This window comes from Rhinolophus sinicus, linkage group LG03 (assembly GCF_036562045.2).
Source record: "Rhinolophus sinicus isolate RSC01 linkage group LG03, ASM3656204v1, whole genome shotgun sequence".
Taxonomy (NCBI): Eukaryota; Metazoa; Chordata; class Mammalia; order Chiroptera; family Rhinolophidae; genus Rhinolophus; species Rhinolophus sinicus.
The window spans coordinates 24,272,647-24,296,017 of NC_133753.1; the positions used below are offsets into that span (position 1 = coordinate 24,272,647).

Consider the following 23,371-nt stretch of genomic DNA (forward strand, 5'->3'; position numbering starts at 1 on the left):
GGGAAGCCGAGGCCAAGTAGGGGGCCATAAACCCCTGTGAGAGGGAGGCTAGAGGGGACCAAAGGTGCAAGAGGGAGCATAGACTCAAGGGAATGTCTCATGTGTTGCTAGCGGAGGGGCTGTCTGTACAGATGCTGTGTGGGCCTCAGATGAGTGGTCCAAGAGCCTTCCTAGCCTCAGGGCTTCTCTAATGGAGCAGAGGCAAGAAGAGCAAGAATATATTTAACACCCAACAGGTTAAATACCAATACCAGCTCCGAGACCGACCACAAGGCTACCCAGCCCTGAAGAGAAAACCCAAGCTCCGTGATAGGGTTTGGAGGGGTGGTGGGGTTCCTGGCTTCTACTGTGCATGCTGGGAGCTAAATGGAACAGGTCCAGATGCCCCATGTCATATAGGAATAAGGGGCCCTGGAACCCACTGTTCAGTGTGTTATGGCCTCCTCGGATTGGGGGAGGGAGGACTCCTACTGCCAGAGCCCTGTCCCCAGAGCCTCCTTTCAGCCCCGGCCCCAGCTTCACTCTTCTAGGGTTTACTTTGTCTTCCCCTATTTACCTTCAGAAAATAAGAATACTCTCCCCTCCCAACCTCCTGGTATCAAGACCTTGTAGGGGGCTTGGAAAAAAAAAAAAAGGAAAAGAGCAGCACAGTGAGGAAGACAAAGCAGCCAGAAGACAAAGCAGCCTGGGCTCAGGGCTCAGGGCTCCTGAGGGGAATGCTCACCCACTGAAGGGCCTATTCGGGGCCACTGTCACAGATGTCCTCTCACTTTGTCCTCATATGACCCCTATGAGGTGGATACAGCTCCCCCATTTTGCCAATGAGAAACCGGAGGCTTTGAGAGATTAAGTAATTTGCTCAAGGTTCTGCAGTTAGTAAGGGGGATCTCAGGGCCGAAACAGGTCTTCAAAGCCTGTGCACTTCCCAGCACAGCACTGTTAACTGCATGTAAAGATTCAGTCTCTGTGAACCCAGGGTCTTCTTGAGAAAAATGGGGGGGGGGGGGAATATATATATATATATATATATATATATATATCCTCATAGAGTTGTTTTAAAAATTAAATGAGATTATATTGGTTAAAAACAAAAACCTGGCGTGGTGTCTGATAAATAGTAGGCGCTCAATAAATGTTTTTTGTTTGCTTGTTTTTCTCTTCAGTGCACACAGTATAATATTAAAACTCAGGGCTTGGGAGCCTCAGGAGCTCCAAAAATGCTTCAAGAAGCCCGAGGACCGCGCATCGCTGCTGGGGGAGAGCGGCAGCAGTGTGGGGAGAAGGGCTGGGAGAGGGGACTCAGCACCCGGAGCCGGAGAAGCCGGTTCCAGCCTCGCGCCCCTCGCTGCTCCGCCTCCTCTGGGCTCCCCAGGCTTCCCGCCCCGCCCCGCCCGGCCCGCCCCGCCCCGGAGCTGGGTCCGGAGCGCCTGGTGGGCTGATTTCGGAGCGTGGAAAGACGCACGGAGCACGGAGGCGAGAGGGAGGCGGCGGCGGCGGCGGCGGCGGCGTCAGGAGGCGGGGAAGAGGGAGACCCTCCTCGCTGCTCTCCCAAGTCGGCGCGGTGCCGCCTCCGGCCGGGCTGAGGGCTGCGCGGCGGCGGCGGCGGGGCCGGGCCAGGATGCGGGGCTCCCAGGACCACGCCGGGCGGAGCGGGCGGCTACTGGCTGAGGACGGGAGCTGTCCGCGGTGCTGAAGCAGTGGCAGGGGTGGCAGGGACCCGGGGCCGAGAGCTGAGGCGCCCTCCTGGGAGTTCCACCGCGGCCACGAGGCGGAGGCGCCGTCGCTCGCCAGCCCATGCCGGGCCCCCAAGCCCCGCGGAGGAGGCGGGACCGTCCTCGGTGGGACAGGTAAGGGGCCGTCTGGGGACGCAGCGGGAGCGCAGAGCTAGGCGCAGAGTCTGGATTGACCTGGGGAGGGCAGTGGGATGCGGGCTCCACCAGAGATCGCCCCAAGTCCATCCCTAGCCCTCACCCTACAGGCTGTGGATGCTGGGAGGGGCCGGAGGGACTGGGGCGCATACAGGCACCGGGGCATCCTGACCCCACACCACCAGGCTTTGACCTAGACTTCAGTCTGCTCTGAGACACTGCCCACAAGCCACGCTGATGAGAGTCTCGTGGACTCCTGGTACCCCAGTCCCCCCCCAGGGCTCTGTGATACTAGGGAAATCTGAACCAGCTCACAAAGCTTCCCTCTCCTCCCCCAAGCCTTCTCATCAGGATGACTGGAGTAGCTATGGTCCCCCCCACCTGGAAATGGCCATTGGGCCAAAAGATGGGCCAGACCCCTTAGAACTTACTATTTATTAACTCCTTTCTCCAGAGAAGGAAGGAGGTAGCAGAAGATTCCTCAGTTTTTTTTTCCTGTGGCCCTCTTGACGCTCATGGAAGGAGGCTGCTTTCCCATCACTCTGCTTGGTGCATGAGGGCAAAGAGTGGGGGAACCTGAGTCCTGTTTTCTATTATGTACCTGAACGCTGGTGACTCTAGACAGAGCCTCTATTTGGAGTCCTCCTCTTTCTGGCAAGAGTGAGCTGAATGAGCTCATTCAGCCCTGCAAAGTGCTTCCAGTTCTTCAGAGCAGAGTTCTCTGAGTGCCAGAATGTAGCAATCAAAATAAAACTGCGTAGACGAAGACTGGCATATCACTGTGGCTGACCACTGCTTTGTGACCATCCTCACATCCCAACACAACTTCCCCACCCTCAGTGGTAGAAAGAGCACGAGACTAGGAGTTTCTGGCTAGGCCCTGGCATTTTTTGGCTTTAAGCCAGTTACCTGAGTTCTCCGAACCTCAGTGTCTTCATCCCTAAGGTAAGGATAACATAGCTGCTTACCTCAGAGAACTGCCTTCGGGGCTCAATGAAACACTGTACCTGATTGAAGGCTTGTCAACTACACATCATCATAGAGTGTGAGCTGCTGTCACGGCTGTCACTGTTCCCACCTGCCAGCCAGGCCAGCAGGCCAGTGGTCCCAGTCACTCCTACCACCTTTTCTCCCAGCCCGGCCATGGCTCCCTTTGTCCTTCGCCTCCCTGGGGTCCTAGAATCATCAGTGAAGCCCAACTTATAAATCTAGAGGAGCCAAAAGGGTTCCCTCCCCTTTCTCCTCTTCCATCATCACCTATGAAAGACAATATAGGGTGAGACTCTGGTTCACAGATTTTATTTTTTTCCCAAGAATCACAGATCTAGGGAAACAGCTCCTTGAAGGCAAGGATTGTGTTGTTTTTATCTCTTTGCCTCCCTCCACACCTCCCTTCCCCCATAGCACCTGGAAGATAGTAAGGACTCAGTAATTGGGTGTAAAATAAGAGAATGGAGTGTTGAAATATCTCAGAATAAAAACATTTGACTGGAAGTCAGGAGCCCTGTGGCCTGGTCCCAGATCGGCCAACGACTGTCTCAGGCAGTCCCTACCCCTCTATGAGCTTTAGTTTTCTCATCTGTGAAAGAGGGTCGTACTAGATGTGTTTTAAGATTACTCTGCTTGGCTGTTTTGTGGGGCGATCTGAGGGCTGTTCTGAGCCCGCAAATCCCTCAGTTCTCCTTGAACACAGGATACCAGCTTCGTAAACCTGGTTTGAAAAGTAAGTTAATGTACTTTCAGTGACGAATTGGATTTTATGAATGCAGTGGAATGGAGCAAGAAGAACCAGGAAAAGACATGTATAGTTCCAGTGTTTTCCTAAGATTCCCTACTCTTCCTTATTTTCCTGGGAAAGCCATGCCTGTCTACAGAGCTGCTGAGCTGGGAGGGCCCCTGCCTCCAAGCCAAGAGGCCAGGAAAGCACTCCCCCCTTCCTTGTGAGTAGCCCTGGGTCAGGGACCCAGTCTTTGGCCATCTCCTCCCAGGCACCTTGCCTGACTGTGATTCTCCTCCTAAGATGACTGGAGGAGAGGACAGTCAGGAAAGATCCATCCCTGGGGAGAGCTTTTTTTATATGTAAAAAGAAAATGAGCTTCTCTGACAATAATTTTCCTCAACTGTGGCAGAGCCGCCTGATGTTCAGACAAACCTTAGCTAATTGTACTTGGGTAGAGCTGAGTAAGCCTTACCAGTGACCTCCCTTACTTACCCACCACCGCCCCTCCCCCCATGTCAGCACTTTCTGGCTCCCAGCTGTTGGTGCAGCACTGGCAAGAATCAGCTCTTCAGAGTTAATGGACAGTCACTAACCCTCATAACAAAGTGACAGCAGCAGCGGCAATAGCAAGAATAGAGAGGGGCTGTATTTTCTGCAAGACTAGTCTGTGGGAGCTGGCCTGCTGCTGGGGCTAGAACCATGTACCACCCCTCTTTCTGCAGCTATCTGAGTGGACACTCCATCCCCAGGGCTGTCAAGGTTCAGGGCGTCTCTGATCACCCAGATGCTCTCCCTCCCCAGGCAGACACACCTGGCTTCCCTCCCAACCAAAGAAAACTACCCACTGGCTATTTCTTATGTTCCCCTCTTGCCCCCTCCTTGCTGAGGCACCTATTCTGACTCCTTCTGCAAGGCCTCAAATAGAAAAAGGGAGCCAACCCAGACCCATGATGGGGTGATCTTGATTATCGGGGCCTGGGGGAAGGAGGATTTGAAGACCAGGAAGAGATAAATGTCATTAAGAAATGATGTGTGTGTGTGGGGGGGAAAGGTGTGTGTGTGTGTGCGTGTGTGTGTTTAAGACAGATTGAAACATTGCAATATATATATATGCAGGTCCCTTCCCCTTGGATGGCACACACAAAATGACAGAAGCAGAAATTAAGAGAATATCAGGAGATAGCTGCACATTATTAATTACCTTCAAGTTCAAAGGCCAATTCATCTGTGCATCCTAGAGGGACTTCCAGCCCCAAAGTACACCACTCCAGGGAGAAAGAAGCAGAAAGAACAGTCTTCACTTTGGGAAGAAGAAACAGTCTAGTTCCTTAAACCTTTGGCATTTTTCAATCCCCTTTCTTTCTCAGAGGCGTGGTGGGCATCCTGCCTTCTGCTATAAGCCAGGGGACAAAAAAGATCTCATCTCTGTGCTTTGTATCCAGGTCCTCTCTTCTCTTGCCTCCTCTCTTATTCTTTCTTCCTCCTCCCTGCAGCTGTCACCAACCCCACCCCCTCCCCAAGCAACCAAGCAAGGAGTGAGGGCCCGATTCTCTACCTCCCCATTAGGAGTGCTATCTTCCACCATCAGGTGTTCTGTTTGCTTCTAAATGGTTGGGAATGAGCTGCTTCCGAGGAGAGACAGGTTGTTTCGGAGAATGAAGATTTGATTTCTGCCTGAAAATGGACTAATTTGAATAGTGGTGCCATGATCCCAATCCTCCTAGCAATTTTCACTCTCGGCCCCAATCCCATCCCCCAGGCAAGTGGATTACGCTCTGACAGAGAGGCCAGTCCAGCCCATGGGAGCCCAGGGTGGCAGGGGATAGAAAACAGGGTCCTTTGTTCTTTGGAAGACAGTACCTTGGAAGCCTTCCATGGAAGCTGAGAAATGTTCCAGCTATTTTCTCTCTTTCCTGGGTTCCCTCCTCAGCCCTCTTCTCTCCTCTTCTTTGCTCTTCTCTTCTCTTCCTTTTCCATAGGCCCTTTAATCATTCTCAGCTCTCTCTCCAGCTCTGACCATTACCCAGGGTTTCAACTCTACACATTTAATTGCCAGGTGGAGTTTCTACCCTAGGTATCCCAAAGACACTTGAAGACCAAATTCATCCACTTCTCTTTCCCATCCTCCTGTTCTCTGTGTGTACATGTGTTTCATTTTTTCAGCTCTTTACTTGGTGGGCCTTTTCAGTCTAAATATTCTTTTTTTTTTCAGCTCAGGAAACACTTACTGCTTTTGCTCCTTTCATTGTTATTTTCCTCTAGTCTTTCTATTATGTCTTTCTGAAACTCCTATTAGATGAATGTTGGGCCTCTGGGACTTTCATTCATATCTCTTAACTTTATTTTATATGCTCCATCTTTCTGTCTTTTTGTCCTATATCTTGGGGAAGTTTATTAACTTTTTTCTTTTACATTAAAATGTTAGTCTTTAACCGTGTCCATTCTATTATCCAGGCTCTCCATTAAATTTTTGAAAATTTAGACAATTATTTTCAATTTCCAAAATGCGTTCATGTTCTTTGATTGCTCCTTTTTCATAGCAGCCTGTTCTTGTTTTATGGATGCAATGTCCTCTAATATGTCCTCAATCTCTGTAAGAATATATGTTCAAAATAATTTAAAAAATCTTTTCTATAACTTGGGTGATTTTGATCTTATTGCGTCAATTGTTCTATTTATTTAACCCTTCTCTTTTATTTTCATGTACTCATTTTTCTTCGTTGTACATTCAGACATGAATAAAGGGAGGTATTGACTGACATGGCAGCTTGTGTGGATTTCCTCGGAAATCGGGTATGTTTGTTTCCCTAACAGTCTTCTCCCTTGATATGGGTTTGTTCTTACCTCTGCTGTTTAGAGCTGCAGATTTCTCAACACCGATTTCTTCACCAAAGAATTTAATCTGCTCTTTATCTCCCAGAAATTCCTCAATGTTTTTGGTCCCCTGATATCACTCTTTTCTCTTTTCCAATTTTGTTATAATTTCATTCATTTAAAAATATATGCCCTGTCATTTTAATGGAGCCTTAAGAAGGAGAAGAGGTGGTCATTTGTGCTCAAACTGCCTTTTGAACCAGCAGCCCCGCCTCTGCTAGATTTTCTGTCCCAATCTGGTGGCCTCACCTTCTATTTAACCGACAAATCCAGAAACCTGGGAGCCATTCTTGGCTCTTTCCTCTCCTTCACTTCTAGTTAACCACCAAGTCCCATTTATTTAGTCCCCTAGCTACTCCTCAGGTAGGACTCTTCCTCTCCATCCATTTTGCCATAGATCTGGTTCAGGTCCTCATCCTTTCCTGCTTCCATTTTTACAATAGTCTCTTAACAGGACTTCTAGCCTCTATTCTCATTCACCTCAAATCCTTTCTATCCACTGCAGCCAACCGGAGTGCTCTAATACACAGGTATGACCATATCATTTTCTTGCTACAACTGTCATTGACTTCCTACTGCCCACAGCAAAAAGCTTCTCTGTATGTAGGAGAAGACCTTCCTGCCACCTCCAGCCTCACTCTACCCATACCAAACCACCCTGGCCTTCCCTCCATACCACCACCCATGCTTCTGTGCTATTTCCTCTGCTGGAAATGCCCTTCCATCATTGTCTCACCTAGATGACTTGTTTTCTTTCTTTAAGAGTCAGTTCAGATGTCCCCTGCTCTGAAAGCCTTTTCTAGTTCCCACCATCGCCTCCACTCCCATCCCAAGATAAGAGTCCCTTATCAGTGGCCATAGTGTAGCTGCTAACACACTTACTCCATTGTATTGAAATTTTGTATTTGCTCGTCTGTATTCCCCACCCGACCTCAAAGCAGGTACCATTTCTTGTTTACTTTTACATTCCAAGAACTGGTGTGCAGTAACTGCTCAAGAAATATTTGTTGTGAGGAGCTAACTGTGCCCTGGCCAGATGTGCCCCATCCATCCCAAACCCTGGAAAGTACTTTCTTTTGGGGGAGCCTCAGCACACTGAGCTCACTCATTCATTCATTCATTCATTCATTCATTCATGAGACCAACTGTTATTGAGTGCCTACTACGTGCTAGGCAAGGGCTGCAGGGATGAGGAAGACACACAGTCCCCACCCTCTTGAGGCTCACAGTCTGGTGAGGGAGAAAGGCACTAATCAATAAATCACACATATATAAGAAGAGACTGTGATAAACTCTTTGAGAGGAAGAGCTGGAGCCCAGACAGCAGATAACCACAGAACTAAATCTAGACTGAGGAGGTAGGGACGCCCTCCCTCAGAAAATGACTTTTGATCTGGGAGCTGAAGTATTCTGATATGAGTGGACACGATACTCCAAGAAACACGGCTATGAAGTGAAGGAGGGAGAGAGAGGACGGGAGCTGAAGGAGAGAAAGGGCACTGAGGAAAGATGTTCCAATTATCTGTTGCTGCCTAACTGCCCGGAACTTAGTGGCTAAAACAAAAGACACTTTATTATACTTCAGGACTTTGGGGTCAGAAATTCATGCAGGGTTGAGCTGTGTGATTATTCTACTCTGTGTGGCACAGACAGAGGTCACCCATTGGTATTCAGCTGACAGATGGGCTGGGTTAGAGTCCGTGATAGCTTCATTCACACGTCTGGCATCTTAAGGATAGCTGGGCTCAGCCAGCTCCATCAACAGGAGCTCTACACACATGGCCTCGCCAGCATGGTGGCCTCAGAGTAGTCCAACTACGTACAGGACAGCTCAGGGTACCAAGAGTGAGTGTTCCAGCAAACAAGGGAAAGGATGCATGGCCTTGTATCACCTGGGCTCTGAAGTCACATAGCGTCACGTTTGCTGTGCTCTGTGGTTGAAGCTGTCACAGACCCGCTCAGGTTAGAGAGGAGGGGTACAGACCCCCACCTCTCAATGGGAGGAATGTCAAAGTATTTACAGCCAAGTTTTACAATCATCGCAATTGATTTACTTTCTAAGGAAGGAAGACTATAATATGTTTAAGTGCCGTCAGGAAGGATCAGGAGTTAGGAGCTGTTGAAGACGGAGGAGAAAGAAAGGATAGTCAATTGTGTTAGCTTCCTGAGGAGGCAAATTGAAACAAAGGAAGCTAAGTTCCCCGTTTTTCCTTGACTCTGCCTCCGCCAGCCTTCCAGCCACCCACCCATCTCTGCCCTTGACTTTCTCTCTTTACCGCCAGATGCAGCAAGTTATAGCTACGAGCCCAAGCTGACGGTTGGCTCTCTTCTTGCTTACAGGCCAGAAAACATCAAATCCAGTCCCAAGCCATCTACAAACAGCCACCTTAGTCACACTTCACAGTTGGCACAACAGTTTACATATTATCTGACTAGAGGTTAGTCTAGCGCCTATTGTAAAAGATTTTACCTTTTCCCTGGATTTTAATCATTTGTGTTTAATCTTCTGCTTTACTAGGAAGGTCTTGCTTTTATCTTTCAGTTTAGAGGCAATATCTCTTGTCACACTAAGAGATAGCAGTAAGGAGTTCAGCTTCTCACAGTGGCTCTGTATTTGTATGAATCCAGACCTTAAGGTTATCTAGGCAGCCACCCCTGGGCTGCTAAATCACTCCAAATCTCTTAATCTTTTCTTGAAGCTCCTTTTTCCCATTCCCTTTACTGAGGCCTCTGGTTTTAACTCGTTCAAGACCAAATCCTCACCACTCTCACATCCCCACTATTTATCAGGACCCTCTACATAAAGGTAGGCTCTGAAAGGCATAATAATGAGAGCCCAGGCTTTGGACTCAATTAAATCTAGGTGCAAATCCAGTCTCTGTCACTATTTAATCTTGGGCAAGTTACTTAAGCATTCTGAGTATCAGTGTCTTCATCTGAAATATGCTAAATGATAATATCCAGCTTCATGTAGTAATAGTAGGTGTTATAATTTACAGGGTTCTGATAAGGGCTGGCCCCATCCCAAGGATATAACCCAACTCCTGGTCACACATTACACTGTCCCTTTGGCCTCTTTTTTAACAGTATTCATGATGGCTCTTCCCAGGTACTTCAGAGCCTACCAGGTACTGTGTGCCAAACACAAAGTCCAGGTCTCACCCCAGCGGCTAACCTGGAGGACTGGATGCTGTTTGGGCCAGCGTGTGCTCTGGTCAGACAGACCTGGGTCAAATGGGCTCTGCCACTCTCCAGCTGTGTGATCTCAGAAATCCTGTGTGGCCTCTCTGAGCTGCAGTCCTCCCCCACCCCCCGTGTGAAAGAGGATGGATTAAATGAGATACTGCATTTGAAGCACTTGACCTGGTTCAAACATGCAAAGCAAACACTCCCTAAACGGTAGCTGACACATAGTGGTGCTAGAGTGCAGTGACTCTGGAGTCATATTTCCAAGGGTCATGTCCAGCCCAGCACTTACCAGCAATGTGCATGTGGGCACTTTTAACTTTCTTATGCCCAGTGTCTTTATCTGTAAAATGAAGATAATGATGGCACAGACTTCATAGGGCTTCTGTAAGAGTTAAATGAGATAATACACAGCACTTTTGTGCCTGGGACACAGTAAGAACTTATTAAGTGTGAAGTATTATTATTATTTCATTCTTTTACTTTGAACTTCTTTGTATTTTTATATTTAAGGTGCATTACTTACTCATAGAAGCAGCATATAGTTGGATTTTGTTATTTTAAAAATCCAGTCTTTGTCTTTATAAAAAATCGGTTTTAAAATAGCCATGGGGATGTAAAGTATAGGGAATACAGGTCAATAATACTGTAATAACTATGTATGATGTCAGATGGGTACCAGAGCTACCAGGGTAAGTTATATAAACGTCTAATCATATGTCGTACACCTGAAACTAATGCAATATTGTATGTCGACTCTGAAAAATGAATTTTAAAAAATAAAAGGCAAAACAATCAGTTTTGACATACAAGTCATTCATTTTAAGTATAGAATTCAGTGAGTTCTGTGAAATACATAGTCAGGTAACCACTACCACACTCAAGATATAGAACAGTCCCATCATCCAAAAGGTCCTCAGGTGCCTTTGCAGTCAATCTCCTCCCCCGACTCCTGGCTCTTAGCAACCGCTGATCCGCTTTCTGTCACTGAGTTAAGCCTCTCTCGAATTTCGTGTAAACGGAATAATATGCTATGTGACTAGCTTTGTCTTTTCATAGGCAATTTTATCGTGTTCACATCCAGTGTAATTACTGATACTAACATCTTACTATTTGTTTTCTGTTTGTCTCACCTGTTCTATATTCCTTTTTCTATCTTTTCTTGTCTCATTTTGGATTAGTCAGGTGTGTTTGTCATTTCACATTCCCCATCTCTTAGCTGCCTGCTTGTACTTTCTTTCCTGTTCTTTCAGTGATTATCAGAGCGGTGATTCTTAAAGCAGCATCCCAGACCTGCGGCATCCACATCACTGGGAACTTGTTAGCCCTGGACAGTCCCATCCCGGAATTGTAAACTGTGCGGGTGGAAGCCAGCAGTCTGGCTTTAACGAGACCTTCAGGTGGTGTGGATGCACACTCAAGTTTGAGATCCACTGCCCCGAGACAACTTTTGCTTCTGGCAAGGCAGTCAGGCTGTGTGCAGATCATCTAATCCTATTAGGGAAGGAGCTGAGTCAAAGCCTGGTTTCTGTCTGCTCCTACTCCTAGGGGTAGCCCAAAAAAGTTTCCAGTTGAAAACTGGGGGTGTTTCCTGGGGCCCCTCCTCCTTAACAGGCCCTAAGCTCCAGTTTTTCTCCCCAGCCTCTGATGCTGCTGGAAGAAAGGGAAAGTGGCGCCAAGGGTCAGGCTCACCTCTCTGTGTTTCTCTTTCCTGTGGGATCTTGGCACTTTGACCCCTCAAGGTTTTGCTCTCTTGGAGATTCTTTGATGCCTTCATATTTTTTCCCTAGCTTTTCTAGATATTATTGGCAGGTTTGGTGTGACACAAGTTCGTCTGCACAGCTAAAAGAGGAAGCCCCCATCCTATTGTTATTGTCCCACTAGAATAATAGAGTCAAAATGGGCACTAAGAACAGTTCAGTGTCTGGCATATAGCGAAAAGCTCCTAAGTGTTAAGTTATTATTAGTATTCTCCCAATAGAATACCAGGGTCATATTGAGCTGAGCTGTTAAAAATCAACCCCTTCAACTCTTTCCATGCACTTTATAGATAAGCAAACTGATGTTACACTGTATGATTGGACTGCAGTACAATTGAACTCCAGTGGGAGGCTGTAATTGGACTCCAGTGAATTTCTGGTCTGGGAGGTGGCAGTGTGCTCTCCATCCTCAAATCAGGGACTGGAAAACCTTAGGGCCCAGCTCTGTTCTCAGCTCAAAAGAAAACAAGCCAAGGGCTGTAGTCTCACAGATCCACCTTCTCTTGCTTTCCTTTTATGGGGCCCAGACCTCTAGCCCCAACTGCACACTTTGGAGCAATCTTTTTAGCTTCAGAATCCCAGACATCTCATGTCTGTCCTAGGGAGCAGAGTGCACACATGCCCATGCTCTTTCTCACACAGGTATGCTCTCCAGCAAGCACACAGTACTGAATGCAGAGCTGGCACACACAGTCCAGGGTAGACCAGGCAGCAGAGGTGGAGATGCAAATTGCTCTGCTTTGAAATTGGTGCCTAAGTCCAGGGAACAGAGAGAGGCAGCCCTACGCAATAGGCCAAAACGTCAGGCCAGGCCGAGGGCAAAGAAGGCTGTACCTGGGGACCTGCCACCCCCTTTTTCTGGCCAGAACTTAGTACTGGGTTCCCAGAATCAGCTCAATGAACTCCTGTGTGACCCTAGCAGGTTATAGGGAGAACATGACCTGTTAGAGAACTGAGATCTTTGGCTGCTACTATGAGCAGGTACTGCCATTCCTAGCTTGGTTGCTTTATGGAAGTGGAGGTATGTGTATAAGTGAATGTGTGTGTGTGTGTGCACCTGCCCCTGTCAGGGTGTTTCAGGGCAAGCTCTGATGCTGTGCTCAGCCCCTAAACCCAGAAAGAAGCCCTCTAGCCTGGGGAAGTTTTAAACTGATTTTTAGATAATTTGGCTCAGAAGAAATCTATGCACTTAATTTGTTCTGGTTTAAAAGTAGTATATGCTTATTATAAAAAATAAATGTGGAAAACTGAAAAAACATGGTATAAACAAGCAAATGAAAAAAGCACCTGTGTTCCCACTCCTGGAGATAATCGCTGTTGACATTTTGCCAGAGTTGAGATTATATGCACATACCGTTTTCTTTCCTGCCTTCTCACCAAATCTGCAGTGAGCATTTTTTATGTCATTCCTCTTTGTAAACCTGTTCAAAGGCCTTGTACCATCTTGTATTGTTGTACCATAATTTATTTAACTTGTCCCTGATTGTTGGACATTCAGGTGGTTGTCAGTTTGTCCCTATTGTGGAAAACCCAAGCTCATACATCTTTGTACGTTAAGTGCTGAGAAGCCCTACCCAAAGACATAGAGTGTATGTGCGTGTGTGTGTGTGTGTGTGTGTGTGTTGGGGGGGGGTAATCCAGGAAAGGCTATGTGACTTGGGTTCCAGAAGCTTAGCTGGGTGTATTTTGACCAAGAGAGGGTGGTTGCCAAGAGCAGAGGGATGATCTGGGTCCCAGCTGCCTCTGCGTGCCCTAGACAAGTGCCCTGCAAATGTCTCCACAGTTTCCAGGGCTCCGGGGCCTGATTCCTGACCACAAGTATTCTTCCTTTCAAAACTTTGGGGGGATTGGACAGGTGACTTTCCAAGGCCTCCTGGTGAAGCAGAACAGAGGGCAGGGGTGAGTTTGATGCATTAATCTGCTCTGAGGCTGGTCCGCTTCACCCCACCCCCACTGCAAGGCCTTCAAGGCTATAAGTAGAGAGCGCGTAAAGTAAAACGAGCTGGAGGAGACGCTGGGGAACATTTGGGAACCATGTTCTAGAATCCTAAGCGTGGCTGAGATGGGGGACTGGGGCAGCCCAGGGGGAGTCAGGAAGCCGGGAGATGACTGCATGGCTCCATTGTTCCTCTGGCAAGTAGATATCTTGTCTTTCCTTTGCCTTCCTCAACCTGCTCGGAGGGGCCACGGTAGGGAAAGAGGCGACTCTGCACCTCACTGAGCTCTGAGCATGGTCCTCTATTCCTGACTCTTAAAAGGGGGCAAGGAATAGAGGGCTCCTTAGACTATGGGGTCATGGGATGTTAGTGCCACCATCGACATCAGTGACCATCTAATGCAACCCCTCTGGTTACAGATGGGGTAACTGAGGTGCCAGGTCAAAAAGCTAATGGGGGATGAATCAGGAATGGAACCCCAGTGTACCTGACTCCCAAACCCATGAGGCTTATAGTCACACGTACTCAGCTCCACATCTGTGGGCCACATCTGCTCGTGCAAGGTGGCTACAAACCTGCCCAGAGGAGCCCATGTATAAGTCTGGCCCAGCAAAGCCTCTGTTGTGGTCACTCCCAGCTCCCCACCTGCTGGAAGGAGCCTTTCCACATCACTGTCATCCGAAGGACTCCCTGTATTTTTTTGACCTCTGGAGAGGAAGGAGAAGAGAGAAGTAGTGAGGACGCTGCATTTGTGAGCATTGGAGAGCAGTGACCTAAGCTCCACCTGCTCCCTAGCCTGCATGTCGTCTCTGCATACAGAGAAGCTTCTGCCACAGCTGGTGACAGCCCAAGTGGAACTTGCCGCTGGCTAATATGCCAACAGGATCCCTAGGCACATGGTAGCCCAGTGTTTCCAGCACCGTCTGTGTCCTCCTTGGAGGAAGAGTTGGACACTTGGGCCACATGCCTTTCTTTGCACCCCTCCAGGATTCTTTGTTAGACATTCTTGGAGCCCGGGCTCCAGAGACCACACGTCTCAGGGGCTCAGAGCCTGAGGCATGCGCAGCCTCTTTCTGCTCCTTTGCCCCCAGGCAGAAAACAGCCCACCCTCCTCCCCACAGCAGGCCAGCCAGAGAGCCCAGCCCCCATGGACATACCCTTAACGCTAGTCCCTTTCCCTCCCCTAGCTCCATCCTGCAGCCATGCTCTGTCTTCAGATTTCCCAGGAACCAGCTTTCTAGAATCCTGCCATTTGTCTTAGAGCAGAAATAGAAATGGGCCTTTGGCAGGCTTTGGCTGTGAGTTCTTGATGGGGAGAGAGACTGGAGTGGGGGCCTAGATAGACCCAGCCCTGGGGGCAGAAATCTCTCCCAGTTTCCCTTTACCATTAGGCCAGTAATAGCCTGAGCAGGAGAAGACTTAAGGCCAGAAGTAAGCACAGCATCCCCTCCCACTTGTAACCCACGTCGCACTTGCATCTCAGCCATCTCTTTAGATCCTCAAAACAACCTTGTAGGCAGGGACTATCATCTGTACTTGGCAAATGAGGAAATCCAGAAGGGCATGAAAATTTGCCCAAAGTATCAAGGCCAAGACTGACTCTCCCATCTGTGCATTTTAAATCCAGGGCGAGACATGACCCTGTCACCCTCCAGCTTCATGATGTTCCTGGGAGGGGGAAGGCCAGGTCCCGGGGGCCACCTGGCCTGCCTCTCCTTTCTCTCCATGCTCTACTTCTACCTGACACACCTCACAGTGTGTGTGGTCTCTTGTAGACACACTCAAAGGCTGCTTTCCCCTCCTTCAGCCAGCCCTGGGTGTTTCAGTGCACCCTTCCCAGGTATACAGTCGGTGCTCAGGCTGAAGAGGAAGAAGCAGCTCTTGAGTGTGTCTACACTTCCAAGTGGGATTGCCAGTCCACCCTCAGTGCTCAGGGGGCCCTGCCTTAGATCCCACAGGAACTTCCCAAAGTCACAATTTGCTTTAGAGGGGAGGTTAGCCTAACGTGCAGCCACCTAAGACCACACCTGGGGAGAAGCGTCCTTTCCCAGGAAGAGCTGACAGCTGTTAGCACGTGGCACATGCAGAGATCTGAGCTGTGTGTTGCCACCCAACCCTAGAACAAACCTCCCCTCAGCTTAGTATCTCACCGGCCACTAAGTCCTGTCAATATCTCCCAAGGCCCATCCCGTTTTCTCCATCTCCCCACCTTGAGCCCTGGTTGTCCTCAGCTGAGCTGAAACCATGGCAAAGCCTCCTGATTGTGCCAGCCCTGTCTAAGCCATGCCCCACACACGGCCATGGACAGACTTCAGCACCCAAATCTCATCCTGTCACCCCTGCTGAGACCCTGAAGCCCCCTGAGACCTAAAGGGGGCTGCGTGGTCTGGCCCCACACCCCATCTCACCCCCTGTACCCTGAGCCACACCAGCCTTCTCCCAGGCTCTCAGAACTGCCATCCTTTATCTGGCTTCTGCATGAAATATGTTCCCCCCCCCCCCCTCACCTTGTGAGCTTGTCCTCTTCCTTCAGATCCCAGCTCCAAAGCTTTCCCTGCGCCTCTGTATGAGTCTTCTCCATCATGCGTTCTTACACCCCTGCTGGACTTCTCCTTCAGGGCAGCCATCTTCTCCACCAGACTGTAAGCTCCGTGGAGACAAAGTGTGCATCCTTCTTGCTCTCCCTCTTCCTGCCTTTCTCGCCATCACATCCCCAGCATCTGTATAGTGCCTGGCATAGAGCTTATGCTCAATAAATACGCATATGTGTTAACTGGCTAAACGAATGAACCAATTCTATGAAGTATGTATTTCTGCTATCCCCAATTCACAAACAAAGAAATGGAGAAGTTTCTGAGCAGTTAAGCAGCTCGAGGTCCCACAGCTGGCCAGTGGTAAAGGCAGGGTCTGAAGCAAACCAGACTACAGAGCCTGCACTTCTAACCACTTCCAGGCCTGCATCCGGCTCCCTGGCTTCAGTGTCTGTCTGTCTTGTACTCCCAGCAGGCTCTCTGACGACTGCTCAGCTGGCCCAGTCTCCCCACCCGGGAGCTCTCCAGAACCATGGAGAGTCTAAGTGAACTACAGAACCCACTGCTGCCTCGGAGCCCTGCCCACCTCCATGGCCCCTACCCTTACCCCGAGGCCTCACCCAGCTGGTCGTGCCAGGAGAAGCTCTACTCCTACCTCCTGGGAGGCACTGGCCCTGCTCAAGCCCACCAGCTCCTGGATCCAGAGTCCCTGCAGCTAGCCGTGGAGGCCTGGTACAGGCCCAGCTGCCTATTAGGGAGGGACAAAGTCAAGGAGCCCAGGGCAGGCAGCTGTGAGACCAGCTTCACAGAGAGCAGGGAGCCCCGGGCTGGACCCACGGAGCAGTCCACAGACTCTGGCCAAGTGGAAGAAGATGTCACCATCCAAACCGTGTCCTATGGAGTTCAAGAGGAGCTGCAGGACCAGGAGGACGACCAGGAGGAAGAAGAGGTGAGTACATGTGTTTAAAATACATATTCCCGGGCCCACCTGCAGGTGTTGAGATTAATTAGGTCTGGTTTGGGGCCTAGGAATCTGTATGTTGCCAAGAAAGGTACTTCTGACACAAGTGTTTTGACACATCCGCACTTTGAGAAACACTAGCTTGGGTTGACTATTTAATTTTTTATTTTTATTTTTAAAGAGAACAAATCCACTTTACTTACTTTTCAAGATTCTGAGTCCAGTGGCCTTACCGGGAAGGTTGCTTTGGAATTTGGCATGAACCATGCCACTGTTTCCATGAGCACAAATTCCCTTTCCCCAGATTCCTCTGGTTTTGTACGGTTTGCCCTCAGGAGTCACTGCGTTGTTCCTCACCTTGTACACGTAAGCACAGCTCTTGCCTACATAGAATTCAGTTTCATCTCGAGCATAAACACTTTCAATTTTAAGGAGAACTATGGCTCCCTCTGGTTCTGGAGACCCTGTTTATAACCAGCAAAAATGGCCGTGGACCACAGCCTGCCAGACATATTTGTCGCTTTAGAAGTCCTGTTCCCAACAGGCCTCCACAGGCTCCAAGATGGCAGAACAAGCGACTATTTAATTTTTAAATAGCCTTTATTGTTTTTGTTTTCTTAATTATGTCAGTAATTTACACTTAATGCAGAAAACCACTGGAAGATAACATTATTATGTTAGTAGATGATCTTCTAGTCTTTTTTTATTCATGGTTTTTCCCACCCTACTCCCCGAGAGACATCTTGCTGTACCTAGTTTCATAATTTGATTTTTCCCTTTCAGCAACACATTTCAATATTGCTCCACATAATTTAATCTTTATTCCAAAGTGATTTTTCAGGGTTACATGGTATTCCATGGTATGTTCTTCCATCTTATTTACTCAATCTCCTGGTCATCGGGCATTGAGATTGTTCCTAATCTTTCACAATTACTATCTGATGATGAATATGCCTGTACATATGTACTTGTATTCTTTCTCTGTGATACGTCCCTAAAGATGGAAGGCTTTTGGTAGCATGCCGAGCCCAACTCACACTCCCATGGACAGAGGAATAGACTGCCTATTGCCCCACATCATTGCCACTGGGTGATCCGGGGCCTGGTCACAAGCCCCACTCGTGTTTTGCAGAGTGATGCGACCTCGACAGAGAGTGAGAGTGAAGACAACTTCTTCACGCTGCCCCCCAGGGACCACTTGGGGCTCACTATCTTCTCCATGCTCTGCTGCTTCTGGCCACTGGGCATCGCTGCCTTCTACTTCTCCCAGGGGGTAAGAGCACATGGGGCCCAAGCCTTCCGCTCTGGCCACCTCCTCCACTGGAGGGCTTTGCAGAAGCATATGCAGGATGGGGGCAGGGGCCCGGTGGGCTGGGGCTGTTTTCCTGGGCGTGGGGTTGGTCCCTTTCATGAGCACATCTCTCTCCCTAGACCAGCAAGGCCATCTCCAAGGGGGACTTCCGCCTGGCCAGCACCACCTCCCGCCGGGCACTCTTCCTGGCCACACTCTCCATCGCCGTGGGGGCCGGTCTCTATGTGGCTGTGGTGGTGGCTCTGGCAGCTTACATGTCCCAGAATGGCCATGGCTAGTGGCCAGTAGAGCCTGGCATCCTGACTCCCCTGATCTACCTGAGAAGGCAGCAGGGCTTAGGGCTGCAGACTCTCTGGAGAGCCCTGGCCCCTGAAGACTACCCTTGAGGGTGGCTTGTTGAGGGGAGGGCTCAACCTTCACTTCCTCTTGCCTGCTGTCCCCAGCCTCAGAGCAGGGCCAGAGGCACCACTCTCCCATCCCGGCTGTGTTGGGAAGCAGGAGATGGTAGTGCTGCCCACCATACCAGCCAGGCAGGGCTCACTTCTGGCTTGATGCCAGCTTGGAGCTCAGCCCATTCAGCCCACTGGCTAGAGGGTCTCTGCCCTGCAGGCAGCCCACGACACAAGTCTGCCAACCTTTCCACAGAGAAAGAACAGGCGGTCGTAGGGAGGAAAAGGGATGCCTGGGGGCCAGGGGACCTCACCCAGTCCTTTCAGCCCATAGGAGTCTCCACGCTGGGGACAGCCTAAGCGTCCCCAGCTCTACCCTCTGGCCGCACGGTGCCCAGGCCCTGCCAGCCAGGAGGAAAATACACAGAGACACGTGGGCCCCTTGCTCTTTCTGGCTCTGGAAGGTGCTTAGCTTTCTGGTGGGCTTATAAGTCACTGTGGAGTCTATGTAGAGAAGAAGAGTCTCAGGCATGTAAACGCTGCACCCGGGGAAGGTTCTTGGAGCTTCTCTGCAGAAACAAAAGGCAGATGCGATGACAGGGGTCCTGAAATATTGCCGATTACACAGGGCTCCCCACTCTGTCCCTGGTCCCTGCTCCCATCATCCCTTTCTGGCCTCCTCCTGGGAGGCCCTGAGCTGGCACCATCCCAGAAAAATAGAGCGAGAGAGAGTGCTAGCAGCCCAGCAGCCACTGAGCACAGCCCTTAGATCCAGCCCTGTGGAGACCCTCCCTGAGTGTAGTGAGTGTAGATGAGGGGAGGGCACAGGGCTGGCATGGCTGCTGAGCCGCCAGCAGGGCTCAGGAAGGCTTCCTGGAGGAGTGTCCCTTTGGCAAGGTTTGGAAGGATGAGGAGAATGTATCAAAGAGATTTGTTTTCCCATAGCCCTCAGTATTATTCATGGGCAAGGGTGTGCCCGGAGCCTCCCAACGGGAATTTACATTTGGATTATGCCTAGAACATCCGGGCTGGAGCCAAACTGCAGCCATTTTTGAGGGCTTCACCAACTCAGAGAAGGGTGGGCCTGTTACTCAAAGACCAGTGATGGTTTCCTACCTCTGAATGCTGGGGGGTCAACAGTGGGCCCCTGGTCAGCCTTGGGGATTCTTCACTGATGCCCCACTCAGAGCTGTTCTCAACACCCCAACAACGAGGGAAAATCGAGAATTTTAGAGACATCTAGGCAGGAAGGATGGCAGCACATTGGGAGGCAGACTTGTTGGGGCTCGAGCTCCAGGACCTCATTGTGCATGATTTGGGGACCTGGTCATTCCCGGGCCCCATCCAGAGACTTGGGCTGTGGACCTACCACTGACCCCCTTGTTCCACCATCCTCCTCACCCCAGGCATCGTCCAGCCCTCTGCGCGCTGCATCCCCTGAAGTCCCAGCCCAGGCTCAGCAGTTTTAATGTCCCATATTGTATATATTTATCCTTGTAATAAACATTTCTGTAACACCTGGTGCCCTCTGGGCCTTACTGTCCTCGCCTGCCTTCACCTTTGCCTGTGTCCCATTCTTCTCCAAGACCGACCTCCATCCCCACGTCTGTCTGTTGCTCCTGGCCCCCAGAGGCCTTCCTGACAGGACAGGCCCGCATCTGGGACTCAAATTCCCTGCCTTGTGGATGGGAGACCTAGTCGTGGTCTACACTGGCTCCTGGGGTTCCCTAGCCACATTGAACTTCAGTTGCCCACAGCAGCAATTTGCTTGAGAGCATTGAGGCTGCCTTCCTCTCCCGTCTTCTTCCTCACTCCCCTACTGTGCTCCCTGGGAATCATCTCTCAGTAAACTACCTGCAATTAAACCTTTGTTTCTGGGTCGGCTTCTGGGGAGCTCAAACCAAGAAGCACACAGGCATGTACACATATATCAGCATATGTGTGCACATGTGTGCATACGCCTACACTGACACACATGCATACACACACGGGCACAGCCTGTACATGCATGAACAGCGTATGCACACACGTGCATGTGTGTCCACATTCAAAGTGAAGGAGACATGGCTGAGGAGCCTCCCCTGGCCCTGTCCACTCTGCAGTCGCCCCATCACCAGCCTGGCCCGGCTCTGGGAGGGGCCGTGGGCAGCACACACTCCAGTCCAGGCCCTGCTGGGCTGCGCAGGCTGCCTCCCAGCCCAGACAATTCCCACCGCTTCCCCAGCCCTCAGAATACCACTGCAGTCCTCGAGAAGGGGGAGAAGCCAGTGATTTCCTGTATTCAACCCTGGTCCTGCTCCCTCCTCCTTTTCACCCCCCCGCACCCGCTACCCTCAGCTGCAGAAGAAAATGGAATCAGAAACGGAAGTCCTGGGGGTTTTTCTCCTGCAGCCCCCTAGGAATCTCCCATCCTGTTCAGCCCGTGCCACACAGGCAGGGCCCCCTCCCCTGTCCTGCTGAGGCCTGCCTCTGGGCATGCCTGGGGGCATTAAGGCCTTCTGTTCCCCGCTCTGCCTGCACCTCGCTGCAGAAGTCTCCTGGGAGGCATGGGGGCTTGCATTTACCCCCCTTCAGCCTGGCTCCTTGGACTGGCAGAGAGAGGCTGGGGACAGGGAGGGTCCCCTGGGTAAAGGTGCCCTTGATAAGCTGCAGTGCCAGCACATCTGTGCAAATATTACCAATTATTTTCCTCACTATAAACACCCAGCAGGAAAGCAGGGAAGCAACCAACCTAAACTGTTTAAAATAGAAATGGAAACTGCTGCACAGGGATGTTGGGGCAACTGGCAGAGCAGGGGCCCTGCACCAAGAATCTGGGATCTCCCCCCCACCAGCTGCCCTTAAATTGCCCCTGCTTCACTACGCCCACTCTGCACCTCCACCCCAACCTTCTCCTCCACTGGTTGGGCAGAATGAGACGGGAAAGTTCCTCTCTTGGGGATAGACAGTCTCAGTACATTTCCTGGGGCTCGCCAGGCCTGAGCCGCACAGATGATAGGAAGGGGGTGAGATGAGGCAGGGGTCAGTGGCCAAGTGGTCAACGAAGTGAATCCCGCATGTTGCAACAGGAAGGAAACAGGAAGATGATCTAGTCACAGCCCTTCACGCTACAGATGAGACAGCTGAGGCCCAGAGAAGGAGGTGTGTTACCCAATGACACCCAGCGATTTATGAGCCTAGCCCAGGCCTTGCCTCCCAGGCACTGGAGTTGCTGAGCTAGGCTGGTGATGTCTCTGCCTGCGTGGAAACAGAAAACCCAGTGACAACTGCTGCTGCCGGGTGAATATTAACAAACTGGCTTCCCTCAGCCTTCCCTCCCAGGCTGTTTCCTGCTTCAAAGCCTTCACCACCAGCCCCTCTCAGGGGCTGATGCCTCAGCCCTTCTATTTTTGTTACAAGGCGGGAGGGTGACAGCCTTGCCTGCCCCGAGCTCACAGCAGCCCCTACCACCACCACCAGTGCTGTCACATCCTCTCTGTCATGGGGAGGCTCTACTCTGGGGGGTGGGCGGCCCACAGAGAGCCTCAGATGTTCTAAACAAAAATAAAAAGTGCACGTGTGGCCCAGCTGCATTTCCAAATTCTTCCAATCTATATCCCTTGAACTGTTTTTACCTCTCTCCCTCTAAAGAGCGGGGCAGCTTCAAAGCCACTTCTGGCTCCATGAGGAAATAACAGAGAAAGAAATCCCCAGATGGCAGGGTGACCCCGAGGCAGTCAGGAAGGAGACAAAGGGGACCACAGGCATGCGTGTAACAGTAGGCAGGGCTGGGGGTGAGGCGGCAGGGGCAGGCTATGCTGACAAAACAACTTCAGTGCACAAAGCACATTCATACCAGCCCTCTCTACCATCGAGGCAGGTGTTTCCGAACCCATTTTACAGACAGACAGACCGAGGCCAGCAAGGCCTTCCTTCCTCCTGGTTGCACAGTCTCTGGGCACCTGCCATGGCTCCATCCTCACCCCAGCCCCCCAGCCCATCTGAGGCCACATCCTGGCCATTTTCCCTCCTTAATCCTCTCCAGCCCTATCTTAACACTTCTGCTCAAAGCGAGCTGGGAGACACAGCCAAGCACAGTGACTGAAAGCACAGAGCCTGGAGCCAGACTGCCTGGTTCAAATCCTCTCCCCTGTGTTTTCCCATCTCGCATGTGACAGGGTTGCTGTGGCAATTACATCAGTTAATACTCGTATGGCTCCTACAATAGCATTGGGCATCTAGTAAGTTCCACGTGAAAAAGGTTCTAATTACTTTCAGTTGACCACCACCCTAAATGGCTTTCCTGCCAGAAGTTCATCACCCCGCCCCCACCACCATGCCTTCCACAGCAAGAGATTAAAGCCCAAGGCCTGGTGCATGAGGACGCTGCTGACGGCTCAGCAGATCTCTGGTAGGAAGCTGAAGGCATGGGCCTGTTTCATATGCTCCCCACACCCCCTGGAATTCCCTTATCTGCCTCCACTCCCTAACCTTTTCCTCCAAAATGATAAAAACTTTCCAAGATTCAGTTCAAGAAAATCTCACCTTCTCTAGCCCTGACAAGGTTCTGCCCCGCCCATGCCACCCTCCACCCGAAAACCATTTCATGAGCCATCACCACACCCATTCAAATTGATATCGCAGCCACAACTATAACCCTTTGCTCCTCCGAGGATGAGGCTTTCACTAGACATTCAGCAATTACTCACTGAGCGTATCACTGGGGAGGAAGTGACTTGCCACACAGCTGGAGAGGGTCGAGGTCAGGATTCTTCCCACTGCAGGAAGAATATCTCTCAGAGGCGAGAATCACCCACTTCTTGGGGGAGACAAGAGCAGGGAGAGGGTGTCTAG

General features: G+C 50.4%; 1 protein-coding gene and 1 pseudogene across 6 annotated transcripts; one reads left to right on the plus strand and one right to left on the minus strand.

Annotated features, from left to right (window-relative positions):
- Positions 1 to 1,398: 1,398 nt before the first annotated feature.
- On the plus strand, positions 1,399 to 22,121 carry SYNDIG1L (synapse differentiation inducing 1 like). 6 transcript variants are annotated; one of them, XM_074327213.1, is made up of 5 exons: positions 1,404 to 1,847; positions 13,192 to 13,307; positions 16,349 to 16,825; positions 17,970 to 18,110; positions 18,269 to 20,055. In XM_074327213.1, the coding sequence occupies exons 3-5, from the start codon at positions 16,409 to 16,411 to the stop codon at positions 18,425 to 18,427; spliced, it is 717 nt and encodes a 238-aa protein (XP_074183314.1). In that variant the 5' UTR covers positions 1,404 to 1,847; positions 13,192 to 13,307; positions 16,349 to 16,408; the 3' UTR covers positions 18,428 to 20,055. The 6 variants fall into 6 exon arrangements, with proteins under 6 accessions (XP_019589248.1, XP_074183314.1, XP_074183313.1 ...); XM_074327212.1 differs by having other exon boundaries at positions 16,352 to 16,825; XM_019733689.2 differs by lacking the exons at positions 13,192 to 13,307; positions 18,269 to 20,055 and adding an exon at positions 21,607 to 22,121 and having other exon boundaries at positions 1,399 to 1,847.
- Positions 17,033 to 17,960, minus strand: LOC109448210 (large ribosomal subunit protein eL33; annotated as a pseudogene).
- Positions 22,122 to 23,371: the final 1,250 nt, after the last annotated feature.

Coding starts and splice junctions, on each gene's coding strand:
- SYNDIG1L (XM_074327213.1), top strand. CDS start 16,409: ATGGAGAGTCTAAGTGAACTACAGAACCCACTGCTGCCTCGGAGCCCT. Junction 16,826..17,969: donor ACGACCAGGAGGAAGAAGAG/GTGAGTACATGT, acceptor CGTGTTTTGCAG/AGTGATGCGACCTCGACAGA. Junction 18,111..18,268: donor CCTTCTACTTCTCCCAGGGG/GTAAGAGCACAT, acceptor CTCTCTCCCTAG/ACCAGCAAGGCCATCTCCAA.